This window comes from Lutjanus erythropterus, chromosome 5 (assembly GCF_056507025.1).
Source record: "Lutjanus erythropterus isolate fLutEry1 chromosome 5, fLutEry1.hap2, whole genome shotgun sequence".
NCBI classification, from domain to species: domain Eukaryota; kingdom Metazoa; phylum Chordata; class Actinopteri; order Lutjaniformes; family Lutjanidae; genus Lutjanus; species Lutjanus erythropterus.
Genome location: NC_139321.1, coordinates 42,058,206 through 42,073,442, shown reverse-complemented (window position 1 = coordinate 42,073,442; position 15,237 = coordinate 42,058,206). Strand labels below are relative to the sequence as shown.

At 37.1% G+C, this 15,237-nt stretch overlaps 1 protein-coding gene across 1 annotated transcript in view; it reads right to left on the bottom strand.

The window, feature by feature from the left end:
- The window catches only part of LOC146327302 (5-hydroxytryptamine receptor 4-like), a 97,061-nt gene extending 83,203 nt beyond the window's left edge, over nt 1-13,858 (bottom strand). The window contains exons 1-2 of the mRNA XM_084719822.1: nt 13,708-13,858; nt 7,102-7,709 (exon numbers count right to left, since the gene is read on the bottom strand). Of these exons, the coding sequence (XP_084575948.1) occupies nt 7,102-7,709; nt 13,708-13,818 (719 nt within the window). The 5' untranslated portion in view covers nt 13,819-13,858. The remainder of the gene's footprint in view (nt 1-7,101; nt 7,710-13,707) is intronic.
- Between the last annotated feature and the right edge of the window lie 1,379 nt (nt 13,859-15,237).

Sequence of the window (15,237 nt, the reverse complement as noted above, 5' to 3'; positions counted from 1 at the left end):
AATTACTTGATTCATTTGTCTTTCATTTGAAAATGTGACAAATTGTGTCCTTTACAGGCCATTGCAGTGCAAAGAGAACAAAGAAAGAGAGACTGAGGTATGTAGAAGAGACGACAAACTCATCCATTCACACATGTCACATACATAAGTGCATATGTGGCCATATACATGTATAATTATTTAACCCTCTGAGGATTTTATGAAAAATAAGCTGCTGTGCTACATTCATCATTATTGAATACAGATAAGATCATTGTATCCAGATATACACAGAGAGGAAAGTGAAGATCAAATGTACAGTAGGCCACTACGACGTACATGCTAAATGTCATACTCTTATCACCATGAAACATGTGTTCTATGTTTAGAAACAGTAATAGGTTGGAGAGTGTGCATTCGAAAGTGAAGGGCCTGGGGACAGTATTTACAGAGATAAAGTCATGTCTAACCCACCTGAAAACAAATCATTTTTTATCACAATGAGCTGTCGCTACTTGCCATTTGACCCCACTGATCATTAATTCAGTAAATGTCTGCAGTAATTACTGTGTGCAGGGCAGATGATGGATGAATGGCTCTCTCTGTATTCTGTGAGATTACTATTGCAATGTCCATGTGTAAAGATACCGAGAGAAACTGAAGAGGACGTCATGGCTTAGTTAGATAAACAACAAAAACCACAAGGGTGACTGTGAGGATTTATTAACTAAAAGAAGTGTTAGGAAGATTCTGGCCACTGCTCAGGTTTAAAAAAATCAAATTTCAAGAATAAAGGAGTGACATTTTTAGACAAACCTGTATTTGTCATAATATGACACAAGATAGCAAAGCATTACAGGAGTTATAATCCATAATTGACTAAATGAACATCTGCTGTATTGAAGAACACTTGAAACAAGTGACTAGAAACTCTGTAGGAAAATGCTTACTGGGGTAATAAATTAAGTGAGAAGTAGGGTCATTGGTAGCACTTTATATTAAGGTACCATTATTAAGAATTAGTTAATAGGTAATAAAGCTCTGATACAGTGAGTATTAATATTAATATGTGTTAATAAGATTATATAAATGTTAATAATAGAACAATAAACCTTGGTAAGAATTTATAAACTGAAGGTTAATAAAACCTTATGAGTTTCTTATAATAGCATTATAAACACATTTATTGATTTTATTATGTCATTTGTTCTTGCTTTATAAATACTTTTACTTTATTCTCAAAATATTAGAACATTATCTAATAAAATACCCCACTTATTATACTCTGATCAATGACTGCTTTCCCACAATTATTTTTATTAACATATTGTCCTGCAGAGAGATTCACTGACATCACAGTCCTGCAGGCTAAACTCTGAACCACTGCACACATTTCTTTTTATTTTGTTCCAAACTACTCCAACTCTGAAACATTTATATAGACAGGATTTATGATGCCAACAACACTGACAGACACAGCAGTTAAAATAATGAGTCAACAACAAAACATGCCAGACCTGTATCTGTCTTCATGCAGTTTGTTTTTTATCTCTGAATACAACATTTTATTATAGGTTGTATCAGGGGTCAGCAACCTTTACTTTCAAAGGAAACATTTTTTTCCCAGACATCGAGAAGCGGCCATGGAGATGAAAAAACACTGGAGACCTGAAGATGTTAGCATAGATACTGTGATAGCATCAGTTACATCAGAACTGGAGAGTACTGACTGATTTTTTTGCCTGTCCAATTATCAGCGATAATATTCAGAATTTTTAAAAATGATTTTAATCTGACTGCTGATAAAATAAATTAATCTAACAATGCACTACTTTGGCTCTTATGCGGTAACCTGTCTTTGTCTGAATTCACCACTCTGTTGTCTTACTCAGTGTCTGATTGGTCATTCCACACCAGTAACAACCTGTTAGCTCTGAAGGCTGCTGTACTAAAGAGGAACACATTTGAAAACGGATTCAAGAACTGGAAAACATTGTCAAGTCAAGCTTTTGGCTCACAACTGAGTGGCAATTTTCATCTGAAATAACTTTTTATATTGTTTTTTTTTTCAGATGAAAGGAAATGCATGATTTATCCTTTCTTCTTTGTTTTTATTTGTACACATGCAGCATTTAGTTCAACAAAATGCAGCCAAATTCCTGAAATTCAGAATAACTAGTGACCATTATTAGATCACATCTGCCATTTTACAATATAAATGTACCCTTATAAATGATTTATATTGTATTTGTTGTTGTTCATTTATAAGGGTAGTCTAATTGTAAAGTGGTCGCACAATCTGCAGTGAAATTAGGGATTAAGAACGCAGGCACTCTGAGAATATTGCAAGTCACTGGTGCCCTGCCAGTACTACTACTGTGTGAATTGTTTTAAATTTATTTCAGTAGTACTCACTCCTGACTAATGAGCTTATAGATGACTTCCATATGGGCAGGCTTACATTTGTAGCTTACTTTCTTTCCGCAGTAACAACTCTCTGGATGTGCTCCAGAAATGTCAGAGAGGGAATGAAAATGTTTTGTGTTCTGTTGACAGAGTGGACATTAATTGATCACAGCCTCTCTGCAGGTATAAACACACTTATTGATTGCTTACATTGAGCTCCAGCTCCATAATGTCTCTGGATGTCAACACCGTTTTGAATAAAATGGTACATTTGCTGCTTCGACATGACAACAGCAGGCAGACATCACCCCATATGGGTGATTTAAATCACTCAAGCAAATTATTTCTGGAGCTCAAAGTTCAAAGGATTTGCAACATCAGTGTGCAATAGGAAGATGCTGCATGTACTACATGTTACAATAACTAAAACATGAACATGGATAAAGTCTCCCGTCAAGCATTTTATATATGCCTCTCTGTTTCTGGACATTTCTGACACATTCAGCAGAAATACAGATCACTCGTCCTTGAGAATTGGGACAAAACCATATTTTGGAGGTGTTTAGATTTTTCCTCTTCAATTATGCTGGAAAATACGTTATAAAAGATCAAACACTTCGCTGTTTAACTTTGTAATGGGCTAACCTCCTTGTAATTGATTTTTTTTATATTAAATGCTGTTCTGTTAAGACTAATCAAAAGACACATTTTTTAATGATAATTTCTTATTTCTTTGATTTAGAAGGGCTACACAGTTGACATGTTATGGTTGAGACACATCTGATAGAAATATTATTTCATCAATTTGTCCAAAAATAGAAAGTTTACCAGTGCTTGAATAGTATTCCTGCCTTTTTTAAAACAAGGAAGTGAGACAGGGGTTCTTAGGGTATAGCTAACCCTTTTTATACCTGATTAAATCATGTTTATGTAAAAATCCAGACGGAGTTGATGAAAATTTGGGACACAACTTTTTTTTATTTTGACATCATTTAAGGTTTTGAATCTTTGTCTGGAACATGGCTGTTTTCTGGCACAGAGAATGTTTAGAAATTTAAAAAAAAATTAAGCAAACTAAAACATTTCATAATTTGCAATACAAGAACCAAATCTCATTTCTGGCCCACATTAGTGTAAAGTCTCATTATTGCCTGAAGTCTCTAAGGCACAGATTCTTCTTGGAGGAACTCTTTGCAAACTGAAGTGAAGTGAGATGAAGTATTTGTGACCTTTATCAGGAGCACTGGATGACAAATGAAGAAAAAGGACCTTTATAAAAAAAAAGTGCTACTGCAGCGAAATAACTGAAAGTGACTGATTCACACTGAAAAGGCTACTGGCCATAATGAATATGTGTGTCTTTGTAAAATTTATTAGGTTTTGTTATAAATATTAACATAAATTGTGCTGCTTTTTTTTAGCTATGTTAAGAAACTCTAGCTCTAATTTCACAAACATGAAGCCTTAAGGTCAGAGGAAGCCAAAGTACAACAGCTTGACAACTGGACTGAAATAATCCTCTTCATAAAAGCTATCTCAGAGCTGTTCCACACTCTCTACAAATAATCACTCACAAGTGCAATTCTTGAACAACGATGAAATTATCTGATGGGTGTCTTTACACTTCAACAGTCTCCAGGGATGGAAGGCTGTCTCCAGTCTGTATTTACAGAAATGACGTAACTGTTGAAGATAATCTTGTCTTTCTCAGAGTCAAAGAGAAGAACTGCTGGAAATGGCAAGATGAGGACAATATCAGAAACAAATATTCTAAGACACAGTTTAACTACAGGGTATATGACACTACAGGAGAAGAATATGCTATTCTAAGTGGTGATTAAATCAGAGAAATCTTCATGTGATTTTAAAAGTCTATATCTGCCATACAGCAGCCAGCTGCAAGAGACAGTATTAGTACAGATCTGTTCTCTGTGGATTATACCAGTGGTTTTAATTTCTTGAAGAAGAGTGTGTTTCTGTGACCCAACTGTGAAATTATTGCAGTAAAAGGTGTTCCTTAACCTTTTACTGAAGGACACTGTCACTTAAAGAGCAGCACAGGATCATATTGCTCCAGAGTGCTGAGTGACTGCTGAGGTGTGTTTTTTTTTTTTTTTTTTTTTTTTGTGGTGCATGTTGAGGAAAATATCCCGTAAACGTTGATAAAACACAGAAATAATCAACAGCACCAGTAGAAGAGAGCAGAATGAAGATGTCAGACTGAAGATGATTACTGATGACTTTGGATTCTTGTTGAAGGAAAGACTGAACAGCGAGTTGCATAAGTGGTCATAAAATTCCCTTATGAACAGAATCATATCTTACTGGTCAAAGCTCACTGTTTTAATAAACTGTGTGTATTCTGTATGCTAGTGAGTTCACTATTTTAAAATGAGAAAAATCATTTTGCAGTTCATGTAAAAAGGTTTCTAAAATATATATTCTGCTCAAGAATGTACTGTAAAATTTCCAGTGAGCTAAGCAAGATATTTTATAAGTTGTGTGGTTTAACAAACATATTTATTTGTTTTTTTTTTTTGTGTATTCTTTATTTTGAGAAGCCATTACTGTTGTCTAGTCCTGTCTAGTACAGTCTATTACTGTCTGGAGTTGTCTAGTAGAGTCTAGTATACACTGTAAAACTGAAGTTCATTAGCGTTGTTAACAGGAGGTATTGAGTTGAGTCTGTCTGTGGTTCCTACACCTACACCACTGCTTAGCAGTATTGTTGTACTTGGATTGAAGTTGATATTAAGTGAAGAAATATGCAGGAGAAGCACAGCAAAAGGGAAAAAAGTGTTTTTCTGTTTTGTTATTACTACGGTTTGTAATTTAAAAAACAAACAAACAAAATAAAGCCTCTCAAATGCTGGGTAGTTTCATTCTGTGTCCAGGCTCATTGGTTTTGATCAGGCCACATACAGCCGCAAACAAGTATTTATTTTTCTTGCAATTGTTATTGTTATGCACCACAACACCATGACAAATTGCTTGTATGTGAAAACCTCAGTGGCGTAAAATCTGACTGATTCATGTTAATGTGTTTTATCCAGTTAGAAAGTTGGTTCATAGTCTGTTTTAGACCACAGTTTCAACTCTCAGTTAATGGACATAGGTGTGACCATCATCATTAGTCACTGTAATGTGATGCTAAAGGTAAATGCTAAAGCAGATCTATTACATTAGTCATGTAGCATGTCTGTTAAATAATTACTTGATTCATTTGTCTTTCATTTGAAAATGTGACAAATTGTGTCCTTTACAGGCCATTGCAGTGCAAAGAGAACAAAGAAAGAGAGACTGAGGTATGTAGAAGAGACGACAAACTCATCCATTCACACATGTCACATACATAAGTGCATATGTGGCCATATACATGTATAATTATTTAACCCTCTGAGGATTTTATGAAAAATAAGCTGCTGTGCTACATTCATCATTATTGAATACAGATAAGATCATTGTATCCAGATATACACAGAGAGGAAAGTGAAGATCAAATGTACAGTAGGCCACTACGACGTACATGCTAAATGTCATACTCTTATCACCATGAAACATGTGTTCTATGTTTAGAAACAGTAATAGGTTGGAGAGTGTGCATTCGAAAGTGAAGGGCCTGGGGACAGTATTTACAGAGATAAAGTCATGTCTAACCCACCTGAAAACAAATCATTTTTTATCACAATGAGCTGTCGCTACTTGCCATTTGACCCCACTGATCATTAATTCAGTAAATGTCTGCAGTAATTACTGTGTGCAGGGCAGATGATGGATGAATGGCTCTCTCTGTATTCTGTGAGATTACTATTGCAATGTCCATGTGTAAAGATACCGAGAGAAACTGAAGAGGACGTCATGGCTTAGTTAGATAAACAACAAAAACCACAAGGGTGACTGTGAGGATTTATTAACTAAAAGAAGTGTTAGGAAGATTCTGGCCACTGCTCAGGTTTAAAAAAATCAAATTTCAAGAATAAAGGAGTGACATTTTTAGACAAACCTGTATTTGTCATAATATGACACAAGATAGCAAAGCATTACAGGAGTTATAATCCATAATTGACTAAATGAACATCTGCTGTATTGAAGAACACTTGAAACAAGTGACTAGAAACTCTGTAGGAAAATGCTTACTGGGGTAATAAATTAAGTGAGAAGTAGGGTCATTGGTAGCACTTTATATTAAGGTACCATTATTAAGAATTAGTTAATAGGTAATAAAGCTCTGATACAGTGAGTATTAATATTAATATGTGTTAATAAGATTATATAAATGTTAATAATAGAACAATAAACCTTGGTAAGAATTTATAAACTGAAGGTTAATAAAACCTTATGAGTTTCTTATAATAGCATTATAAACACATTTATTGATTTTATTATGTCATTTGTTCTTGCTTTATAAATACTTTTACTTTATTCTCAAAATATTAGAACATTATCTAATAAAATACCCCACTTATTATACTCTGATCAATGACTGCTTTCCCACAATATTTTCAAATTTACATGACATTGTGTGTGCTGAAAAAACTCTTAATTTTAACACAACAGCAAGAGCAAATTTATCTTGGGTATGAAGAGAAACTGCTATAGACCATCACGCAACCTACGGTATATGGATACTTACACTATTTAATTATAGTTTCCTCTTTAATCTTTCAAAGACATGTGGATCCAGACCCAAACACTAAAATAATTTCAGGCACTTACTTGAGTACATGTGTGGAGCCGTTGATCTGCGTGGCTGTGCACGGAGCGCCGGACCCGAGGATGGACGGCCTGCGGTACCTCTTCCTCCCACAACACAGGATGATGAGGAAGGCACGGCGGAAGGACTTGTTAAGGAAGGCGTAGAGGATGGGGTTCAGCATGGAGTTAATGTAGCCCAGCCACAGGCAGGCAGCCCACAACTTGTCTGGCACTGTGTAGTCTATAAAGGGGTCCACCACATTGGTGACAAAGAACGGCGCCCAGCAGAGGCAGAAACACCCCATAATAATGCACAGAGTCTTTGCTGCTTTAGTTTCTGTTCGCATACGATGGTTGCGTTGATGGTCAGCAGAGTCCGATGTTGTGCCGGCACTGACGTTGGTGCCAGAAGTACCAGGTGCGCTGGTGCCGGCTCCTCCTGCCCGCTGCAGCATGCTGATCTGCAGGGCGTGCGCTCGGGCTGTGACGTAGATCCTCTGGTAGGCCAGCACCATGAGGACTAGAGGGATGTAGAAGGCCACCACAGAGCAAGTGAGGGCGTATGGCTTATTGACCATGAAGACACAGGATGTAGAGTTGCTGCCTTCACTGTGGCGCCTCTGCTCAATCTGATAAAAGAAGTCACATCAGAGAGGACAGTTAGACAAGAGAACATTCTGACAAATACAGTTTGCTGCTGACATTTTATTGTATCAAGTAGGGTTGCAAATTTTGTGCTTTTTTAATAAGATTTTTAAAACCGTATGTCTTTTTCTCAGTTTAAGTTTTATTCAAACAATTCTAACAGCAAATTAGTTATGCAAAACATGAATTGTTGAAGAAGTGACAATGAATAGAATATTTAAAAAAAGCTGCTCTTCCATCCCCCTGTCCTTATTCAACAAATGTCTTAATTATTGCCTTTTCTAGACTAACAAGGCAGCCCAAACCATGAGAAAGTCTGTGAGCTCTGTAGAAATGGTACACAAAGTTGTTGAGTTTGTTGAGTTTAGGCCAAACATGCAATAAACCAATCAGACAGTCAATGGTGGCAGCATGGTGGCGGATTTACCAGAAGGGAACAAAGAGAAAAGATTTTCAAGTGAGGAGACAGATCTCCTGGTCCAAGGAGTGAAAGCACAAGAGCACATGATATATGCAGACAGCAGAGGGTCTTTAGAGCTGTTTCATGTGTAAATAGTTTATTTTACGTTAATGCCAGCAAAGAGAGATAATGCAGTCGAGAGAGGCGGGCCAACCCAAACGAGGCTGGACCTCAATCTGGCTGGACACCCAACTAAGCTGGATTGAGGTGCCGATTCAAAGAAACCCATGCTTCATCTTTTCCTTCTTCTCCTCAACCTCATCTCCGCCTCCCATCATTGCTTCTCTGTCCTGCTAACACTACTGTGGGGGAGGGGAGCACAATCAGAAAGTGTTTCTGAAATTTGATAACCCGTGTGCAAAATTATGCACGTTTGATGAGTTGGGAATGACAAAGTGTTGGTATTTTCTTTTTTATGGCAAAGAGTCCAACACCTTTTGTATGTTGCTGTAGTTTTATTATGTACCAAAGTGTTGTTTAAACAACATGTGAAACTACTCAAACAGCTTATGATTACTGTGTAAGTACTGTGAGTAAGTAGTACAACATTCTTTTATTGAACAAAATTAAGCGTGTGCATATAGTCAGGTAGGTTGGATGGGCTGATGATGGTTGGTTGGAAAAATTGAATATATTGCCCAACCCTAGCTCACAAAGGTGATTTTTTTTCTCATGTAATTTAATTTTGTGAATGAGATTTTGAATGAGGACTTGTTTGACTGATAGACAGGCACATGGATCATTATTTCCATCGCTAAGCTACACTGCTTTCTTGGCTTCAGAGAAGAGTCTAACTCTTCTAAAAAGTGAACACACAGTACATCGAAGCATCAGCTGCCTCTGAAAGTAATCAGAGTACTGTAATGTATTCAAAAACTGCCGTCTGTAGCATCATTATCCTCTTCTTGGCTGACAGGAATGGATGGGAAAATGTGTCATGCTTTGATAAAATTAAAATTAAAATGCAATGCCCTGAAACAGATTAGTATTACAGTCAAATTCAATCACAAACACACATACACATACTGGCACACACATCAATTTAAGTAAAAGGTGGAGAACACACAGTTTGTGGAAACAAGTCCCCAAGTAAGCACATGCTTTGGAGCTGCTGGACAGCTCTGCTGTGCTCCGCCATGAAATGCCTCCAGACTTCACAACAACCCACTTAAAATCCCACACTCTCCTCAGCAGAGACTCCACAGAAAAAGGGGAACACAGCCCCTGGGGGGAGAGGGAGTCTTTACACGTCACCATTAATCACAGTGAAGTCCCATTCTATTTTTTTTATCTGCTATCGTCTCATCTCTGTGGGAAACTATGGCTCAGGGCTGTGCGATGAATAATACAGAGATCAATCCACATCGCTGCAAGGCCAGGCTCCCTCGAGAGGAGCGCTAGGGTTGTTTTTATGAATGGGCTGACATGTTGTAACATGTAATATGTTCAGTGTGAGTGATAGGTTTCTTGCCCTGCTGCCTGAATGTACACAATGATGAGATTAAAGTAAAAGTATACAATAATAGTACAGAATAAATAAATATTTTGTATCTGTGCCACAATTGGCAGAGCTCTTTCTGAGTGATCACAGTTCTTTACTGTGAGATTAGGGTTTATTCCACTTAAGTCTTGCCAAAGGGCACACTGGAGGCAGTTCTTGCCACTGATTCTCCTTTAATCTTTTGAGCTGCAGAATAAAATGCCTTCACTGAATACACCATACCATATTTTTTTTTTACAAATTATCTCTGGAAAATTATAATATGGATGTTTTTCCAAACCTCTTTGAAGCTCCACAATCTGTAGATGATCCATGTGGAAAATTCAACCATCTTTACACCTTATTAATGTCAAGTGATAGCTAATTAACTGTGCACGCTAAAACACATAAAAACTGGAATAAGGCTTTTTCATGCAAGCACTGATGACTGAAGATGTTATTCTCTGATCTATTTATGGGTATAAACTTTAACGTGATGAAAAATGTAAAAACCTTCCCTGCCTATAATGAGAATGCTTTTTGTAACTTTTTATGCCAACAGATGTTTAGGATTAGTTATTTTATTTTTTTCAACAAATTATGGAGGGTAGTCTAACTTTTACATGAACACATCCACAAGGCCTGTGAGAACAAATTTGTCTGCTTTGTCCATCAGATATTTAATTGTGTGTCAGAAAAAAAACATCATTTTGCAAAAGAAGGTAGAGGTCAAGTCATTCTCTGCACATTCATCTGCTGAATACAAATATTTCATCTGAAAATACTGACATTGACTAACATTAAAAAAAATCTTTTTAATTTATCTTCTGCCAAATAAATAAATGAAATGAAATAGGAAATGGTAGAAATGTTTGCAGCAGACAAAGTGAGGGTAAATAATCTCAAAAATGTAACCATAGGTACAGTATGATGCAAATGAACAAAGAAGGGCAGTGGGTGATAATCTGTTGATCTGATGATCTTCTTAAAATGTGTAATTTTACATTGTGATTTCTAATTTAAATATAGAGACTATTAATAGATTGAATAAATGGCTGGACATCCTGACTTTTGACTAAACCAGCTGACAAAATACCTGAAAAATCAAAGTTCTTCATCACACTGGTGCAAAAATCTCATGCTTAGTGATTTGTGACACTGTCAGATCTGCTTATAAGCAGAGTGAGAGGGTTTGGCATAATCTTCATTGGTGGAAGAAGTCCTCAGTTATTTCATTTAAACAGACAGTTCATTCAGGCCTTTTGATGATTATACACTAATGAAAACACACTCATGAATATAATACTGCATTCCTGCCATATTCTGCCAATAGATCTCTGTAGATCTCACACGCTGGATCTTTAAGTAGTAAGTAAGAGTCCAACAGAATTGGCATCAAAATATACATATCAGAATATATCAGAATGACACTATATTATTGTGTTATAATTACTGATGCATTAATATGTTCATCACGCTAACGCAGCAGCAGGTAAAGATGATAAGACTGGGAGGCTGTTTAAGGCTTATTTTAATTGATTTATATTAGGTGGTGAATTTTCCTTGAGGGATCAATAAAGTTAACCTTAACCTATAATATTAGATCATAGTTTGTTTGTTGGTTCTATTTTTTATTTTTCATTTCATGCATTTGACGAGTAAATAAATGAAGTGGAGTGAAAAGTTTAATATTTGCCTAATATTTGTGGAAGTAAGAAGCAGAGGTCCCTCAAAACTGGTAGGAAATACAGTTCTTAAGTAAATCAAGATAGTTACTTTGCAACAGTGAAAATCTGACAGTTGACAAATTTTTACCTTCTGATGGTATATCGTCATCACCTCAATTTTGTGTAAATGAATACAATAGGAGCCAATAAAAATAGACAGTGACTTGTTTGTCTCCAGGAGCACCTGAGTTCTGGTTGGTCAGTCGAGTTTTGGGACTGCATGTTGTGCCAGAACTGACTGGCTACTCAGAATATTCAACAGCTCTAATTAGACCCTAAAGAGAGACGCTGCCACTGCCCGTGCTCAGCACTAACTCTAGACTGCTGATGTGCTGTAAACTTCACTGCAAACGCTGCCAAAAATGAGTCAGCCAGTCCTCCTGTTGACAGTCAGATTGGAATTAACTTTCTCTGGCGTTCATATAAAGGCAGACAGGGGTGAGCGAGGTTAAGAGCAGCTGGGGAGTCTCTCTCTCCTCTTTGTCTTTGCCTGAACACTGGTCTGTCTGCCCGTCTCTCTCCTCCTCTTTACACTTCATTATTTTTGTATTTTTATTCATAACGCTCATCTCGTCTTCAGTAACTGACAGTGGTGGACAGTAGTGAAGTACATTTAATTGAGTACTGTACTTAAGTAAAGTACAGATACTCAAAAAATGTACATGAGTATTTGTTGTTTTGGAAACTTATTACTTTCACTCCACTACATTTCAAAGACATATTGTACTTTTGACTCCACTACATTTCTAGTTGTTGTTACTTTTTGACTAAGCACATTGTTGAAGTCAGCTGTTACTGTTTTTTCTTTTCTAAAATGCAGTTGGTCACATGCTGTATTCCTCACAGAAGGAAACCAATCACAGTAGCTCCTCCCAAATGGGACTGATGTAAAAGCAGAAATACGTCCAGACGCACTAACAAGCACAAGCAAGCTCTCCCTCTTTCATTCAAACAAAAAGCGGTAATGGTGATGGCAGGAGAAAGACTAAATTAAATCTCAAGATGTTATTATAATTATTAATTTTTCCAGGTAGCTTTTAAAGTTGGATTGTTTTTATCAGGGTGAAAAATACCACATAATTCACGTATATACTGCCCCTGAAGACAGAAAGAAATCTCAGTTATTTAACAGACTTTGAGAACTCCTTACAGTTAGCTTCAATCTAATTTTATGATGTGATGTTAATACAGTTACATCAGAAAATGACAACAGCTGTCCTTTTTGTTTTTGATTGTATTTCTATGTTAAAGTTTTTATAGGTGTTTCTATAGGCTTTGTGTAGCAGAGTGGTTCTACAAGCAGGTCAGTGCATCATTAGATGGTTTCAGAGAGTTACAAGCTTCTGTAAATGCATCATGAAAACAATACAACATGTATTGATATTAGAATGAATACTTGTATACTTAAGTATTTTTAAAAACGTACTTTTGAATACTTAAGTATTTTTAAAAGCAAGAACTCTAGTACTTTAACTCAAGTAAAATTTTGACTGATCAACTTTCACTTGTAGTTGAGTAACATTTGACCAGGAGTATCGATACTTTGACTCAAGTACTGGGGTTGGCAAAGACTAGCAGCAAATATGACGTTTCAGATGTGGCTGAAAGCTTCAGAAACACCTATTCAAGGATCTTGTGTGAAGAATGAACCTTTAACTATTTCTTTCTTATACCTTCAACAACTTGTTTCCCCCTCACATTTATCCTGACCCCAAGTTGGGTGTCCCCTCATCTTTAGATTCTATCATTTTGTGTTTTGTTTCTCAGTTTCAGCAGCAGTATATTTTCTCCTCGTCCCTCTTTGTGTATTTGCATCTTATTTAAACAAACCTCACTGCACAAACAAGACACTTGTAACCCCCGACTCGCCCATGAGATACTTTACATTTTCAGGCTGAAATAAAGGAACAGCTTGACTCCATGTCTGTGGTGTCAGTGGCCTTGTCCTCCTGTCTCTGTGTCTGACATGTTGATGTTGTTACCATAGCAACACATTAACTATCCCTCGTTCTTGTAAACAATGCTCCTCAGGACTACAATTTGTTTCTCAGCACGTGGACACTAATTGTTTTTTTATGTTTATGTAAAAGATGTTTTGTTCTACATTTTTTCTTGTTTTTGTGCGCTTCCTTTTACTCTGCTGCAGACGACTTCTTTCTCACATAACAGCAGTGCATTAACATCATGAACATACATATCCTGTAGAGATGTAAAATATATTTGGCTTCATCTGCATGAAACACTAACCCAGGCTCCTCAATGAATTCCCCCTGTTGTTCACAAACACAAACATGCACACACACTACAGTACTCACCAGGTGGTCAATGCCGATGCTGTTCCAACCCTGCATGATGGGCAGGAAAGAGATGAATGTGGGAATAACCCAGCAGCCACCAATCATCAGAGCCACTCGCATGGGTGTCATTTTGTTCCGGTACACCAGAGGCTGGCAGCAGATAGCGTAATACCTGCAGACAAACCACAGAAATGGGACAGCCAGTCAACTCATCCATACACCAAAGGATGGCAACACATACAGACAGAAATATGTCTTATAAATAGCCTGTATAGCTACATTCACACCACCAGGCACTGGATACCCATTAAACACTTTTGGGAAGAAAGAAATCCCTAAATCACTATCCCCCTCCCTGGGCTGTCACATCCCATCTATCCCCTCAGTCTGCTTTCTAAGTGACATCTCAACAATCCATCTGAACAAAACAAACAGTAGATTACTCCTCATAGCCCTAACAATCACCAAGAAAACCATCCCCATGAACTGGAAATCAAGGAACACCACACACAGTGCACAAAGGAAGACCTTACTCACAGATTACAAACAGACATCTCTGTCAGAAACAATTCAACAGAACCCCAAACCATCTGCTCATCCCTCATTCATTTCTTACAAACTTGATCTCATCCATCCTGTTGTTTTTTTTTTCTTGCCTGTCTACCAATCAGAACTGAAACACTTCCGCTTCCAACACCCCATACATACACGTGTACATTCACACAGCGAGGTGGGAGGGAGAAATGAAGGCCTGATATACATATGCATATTATTCAGTGACTTTTTAAAAAAATTACTTATTTATTTATTTTTTTCTCTCTCTCAGTCTTAACATATTTGTTTTGTTATCTTTATTGGTCACTATTTTTATTACTAGGGATGTTCCTGGCAATTAATTTCCCTGTTGATTAAATGAAAATTTAATTTAGACTACTCTAACACTAAGAAAACACTCAGAAAGCAAAAAACACTGTGTATTAAGAGCCATTTGAAGCTGTTAATCACAGTCTACAAACACCATATCATACTTAAAATGCAGCTGAAATGTGTGTCACTTGTGTGTAATACAAACATCACACATTAACCTACAAAACAGGACAACTCACTAAATGCTTCAACTTTTCAGACCAAAGAGGATAACAGAGTCTGCGGGTAAACAGTAGCCTGCTTCACACTGTGACTAGCGCCAGCAATGCTAGCAGCAGCAGCTGCTCTGCCTGCAGGTCAATGTCCATGTCTGTGCTGAACGTGGTCATATGATGCCCCAGTTGAGTGTTTTTATATCAGTCTACATTCAACATTATTTCCATTTTCTAGATTAAAAAATTCACAAACCATGCAGGTTTTTACGAGCTGTCATCTGTCTGACTTTGCTGATATAAACACGTGCCTGAGCGATCGGGGCACACGTGCTTACAGCGCACAGCGAGATGGGCTGCTGTCTGATGGGGCTGCAGCCCCGACTAGTGGTGGGCAGCTGCATCACATCTTAGAGGCAACGGTTGACTGGCATGTGCATTAGTGGTGGGCAGATCGATTTTAAATATC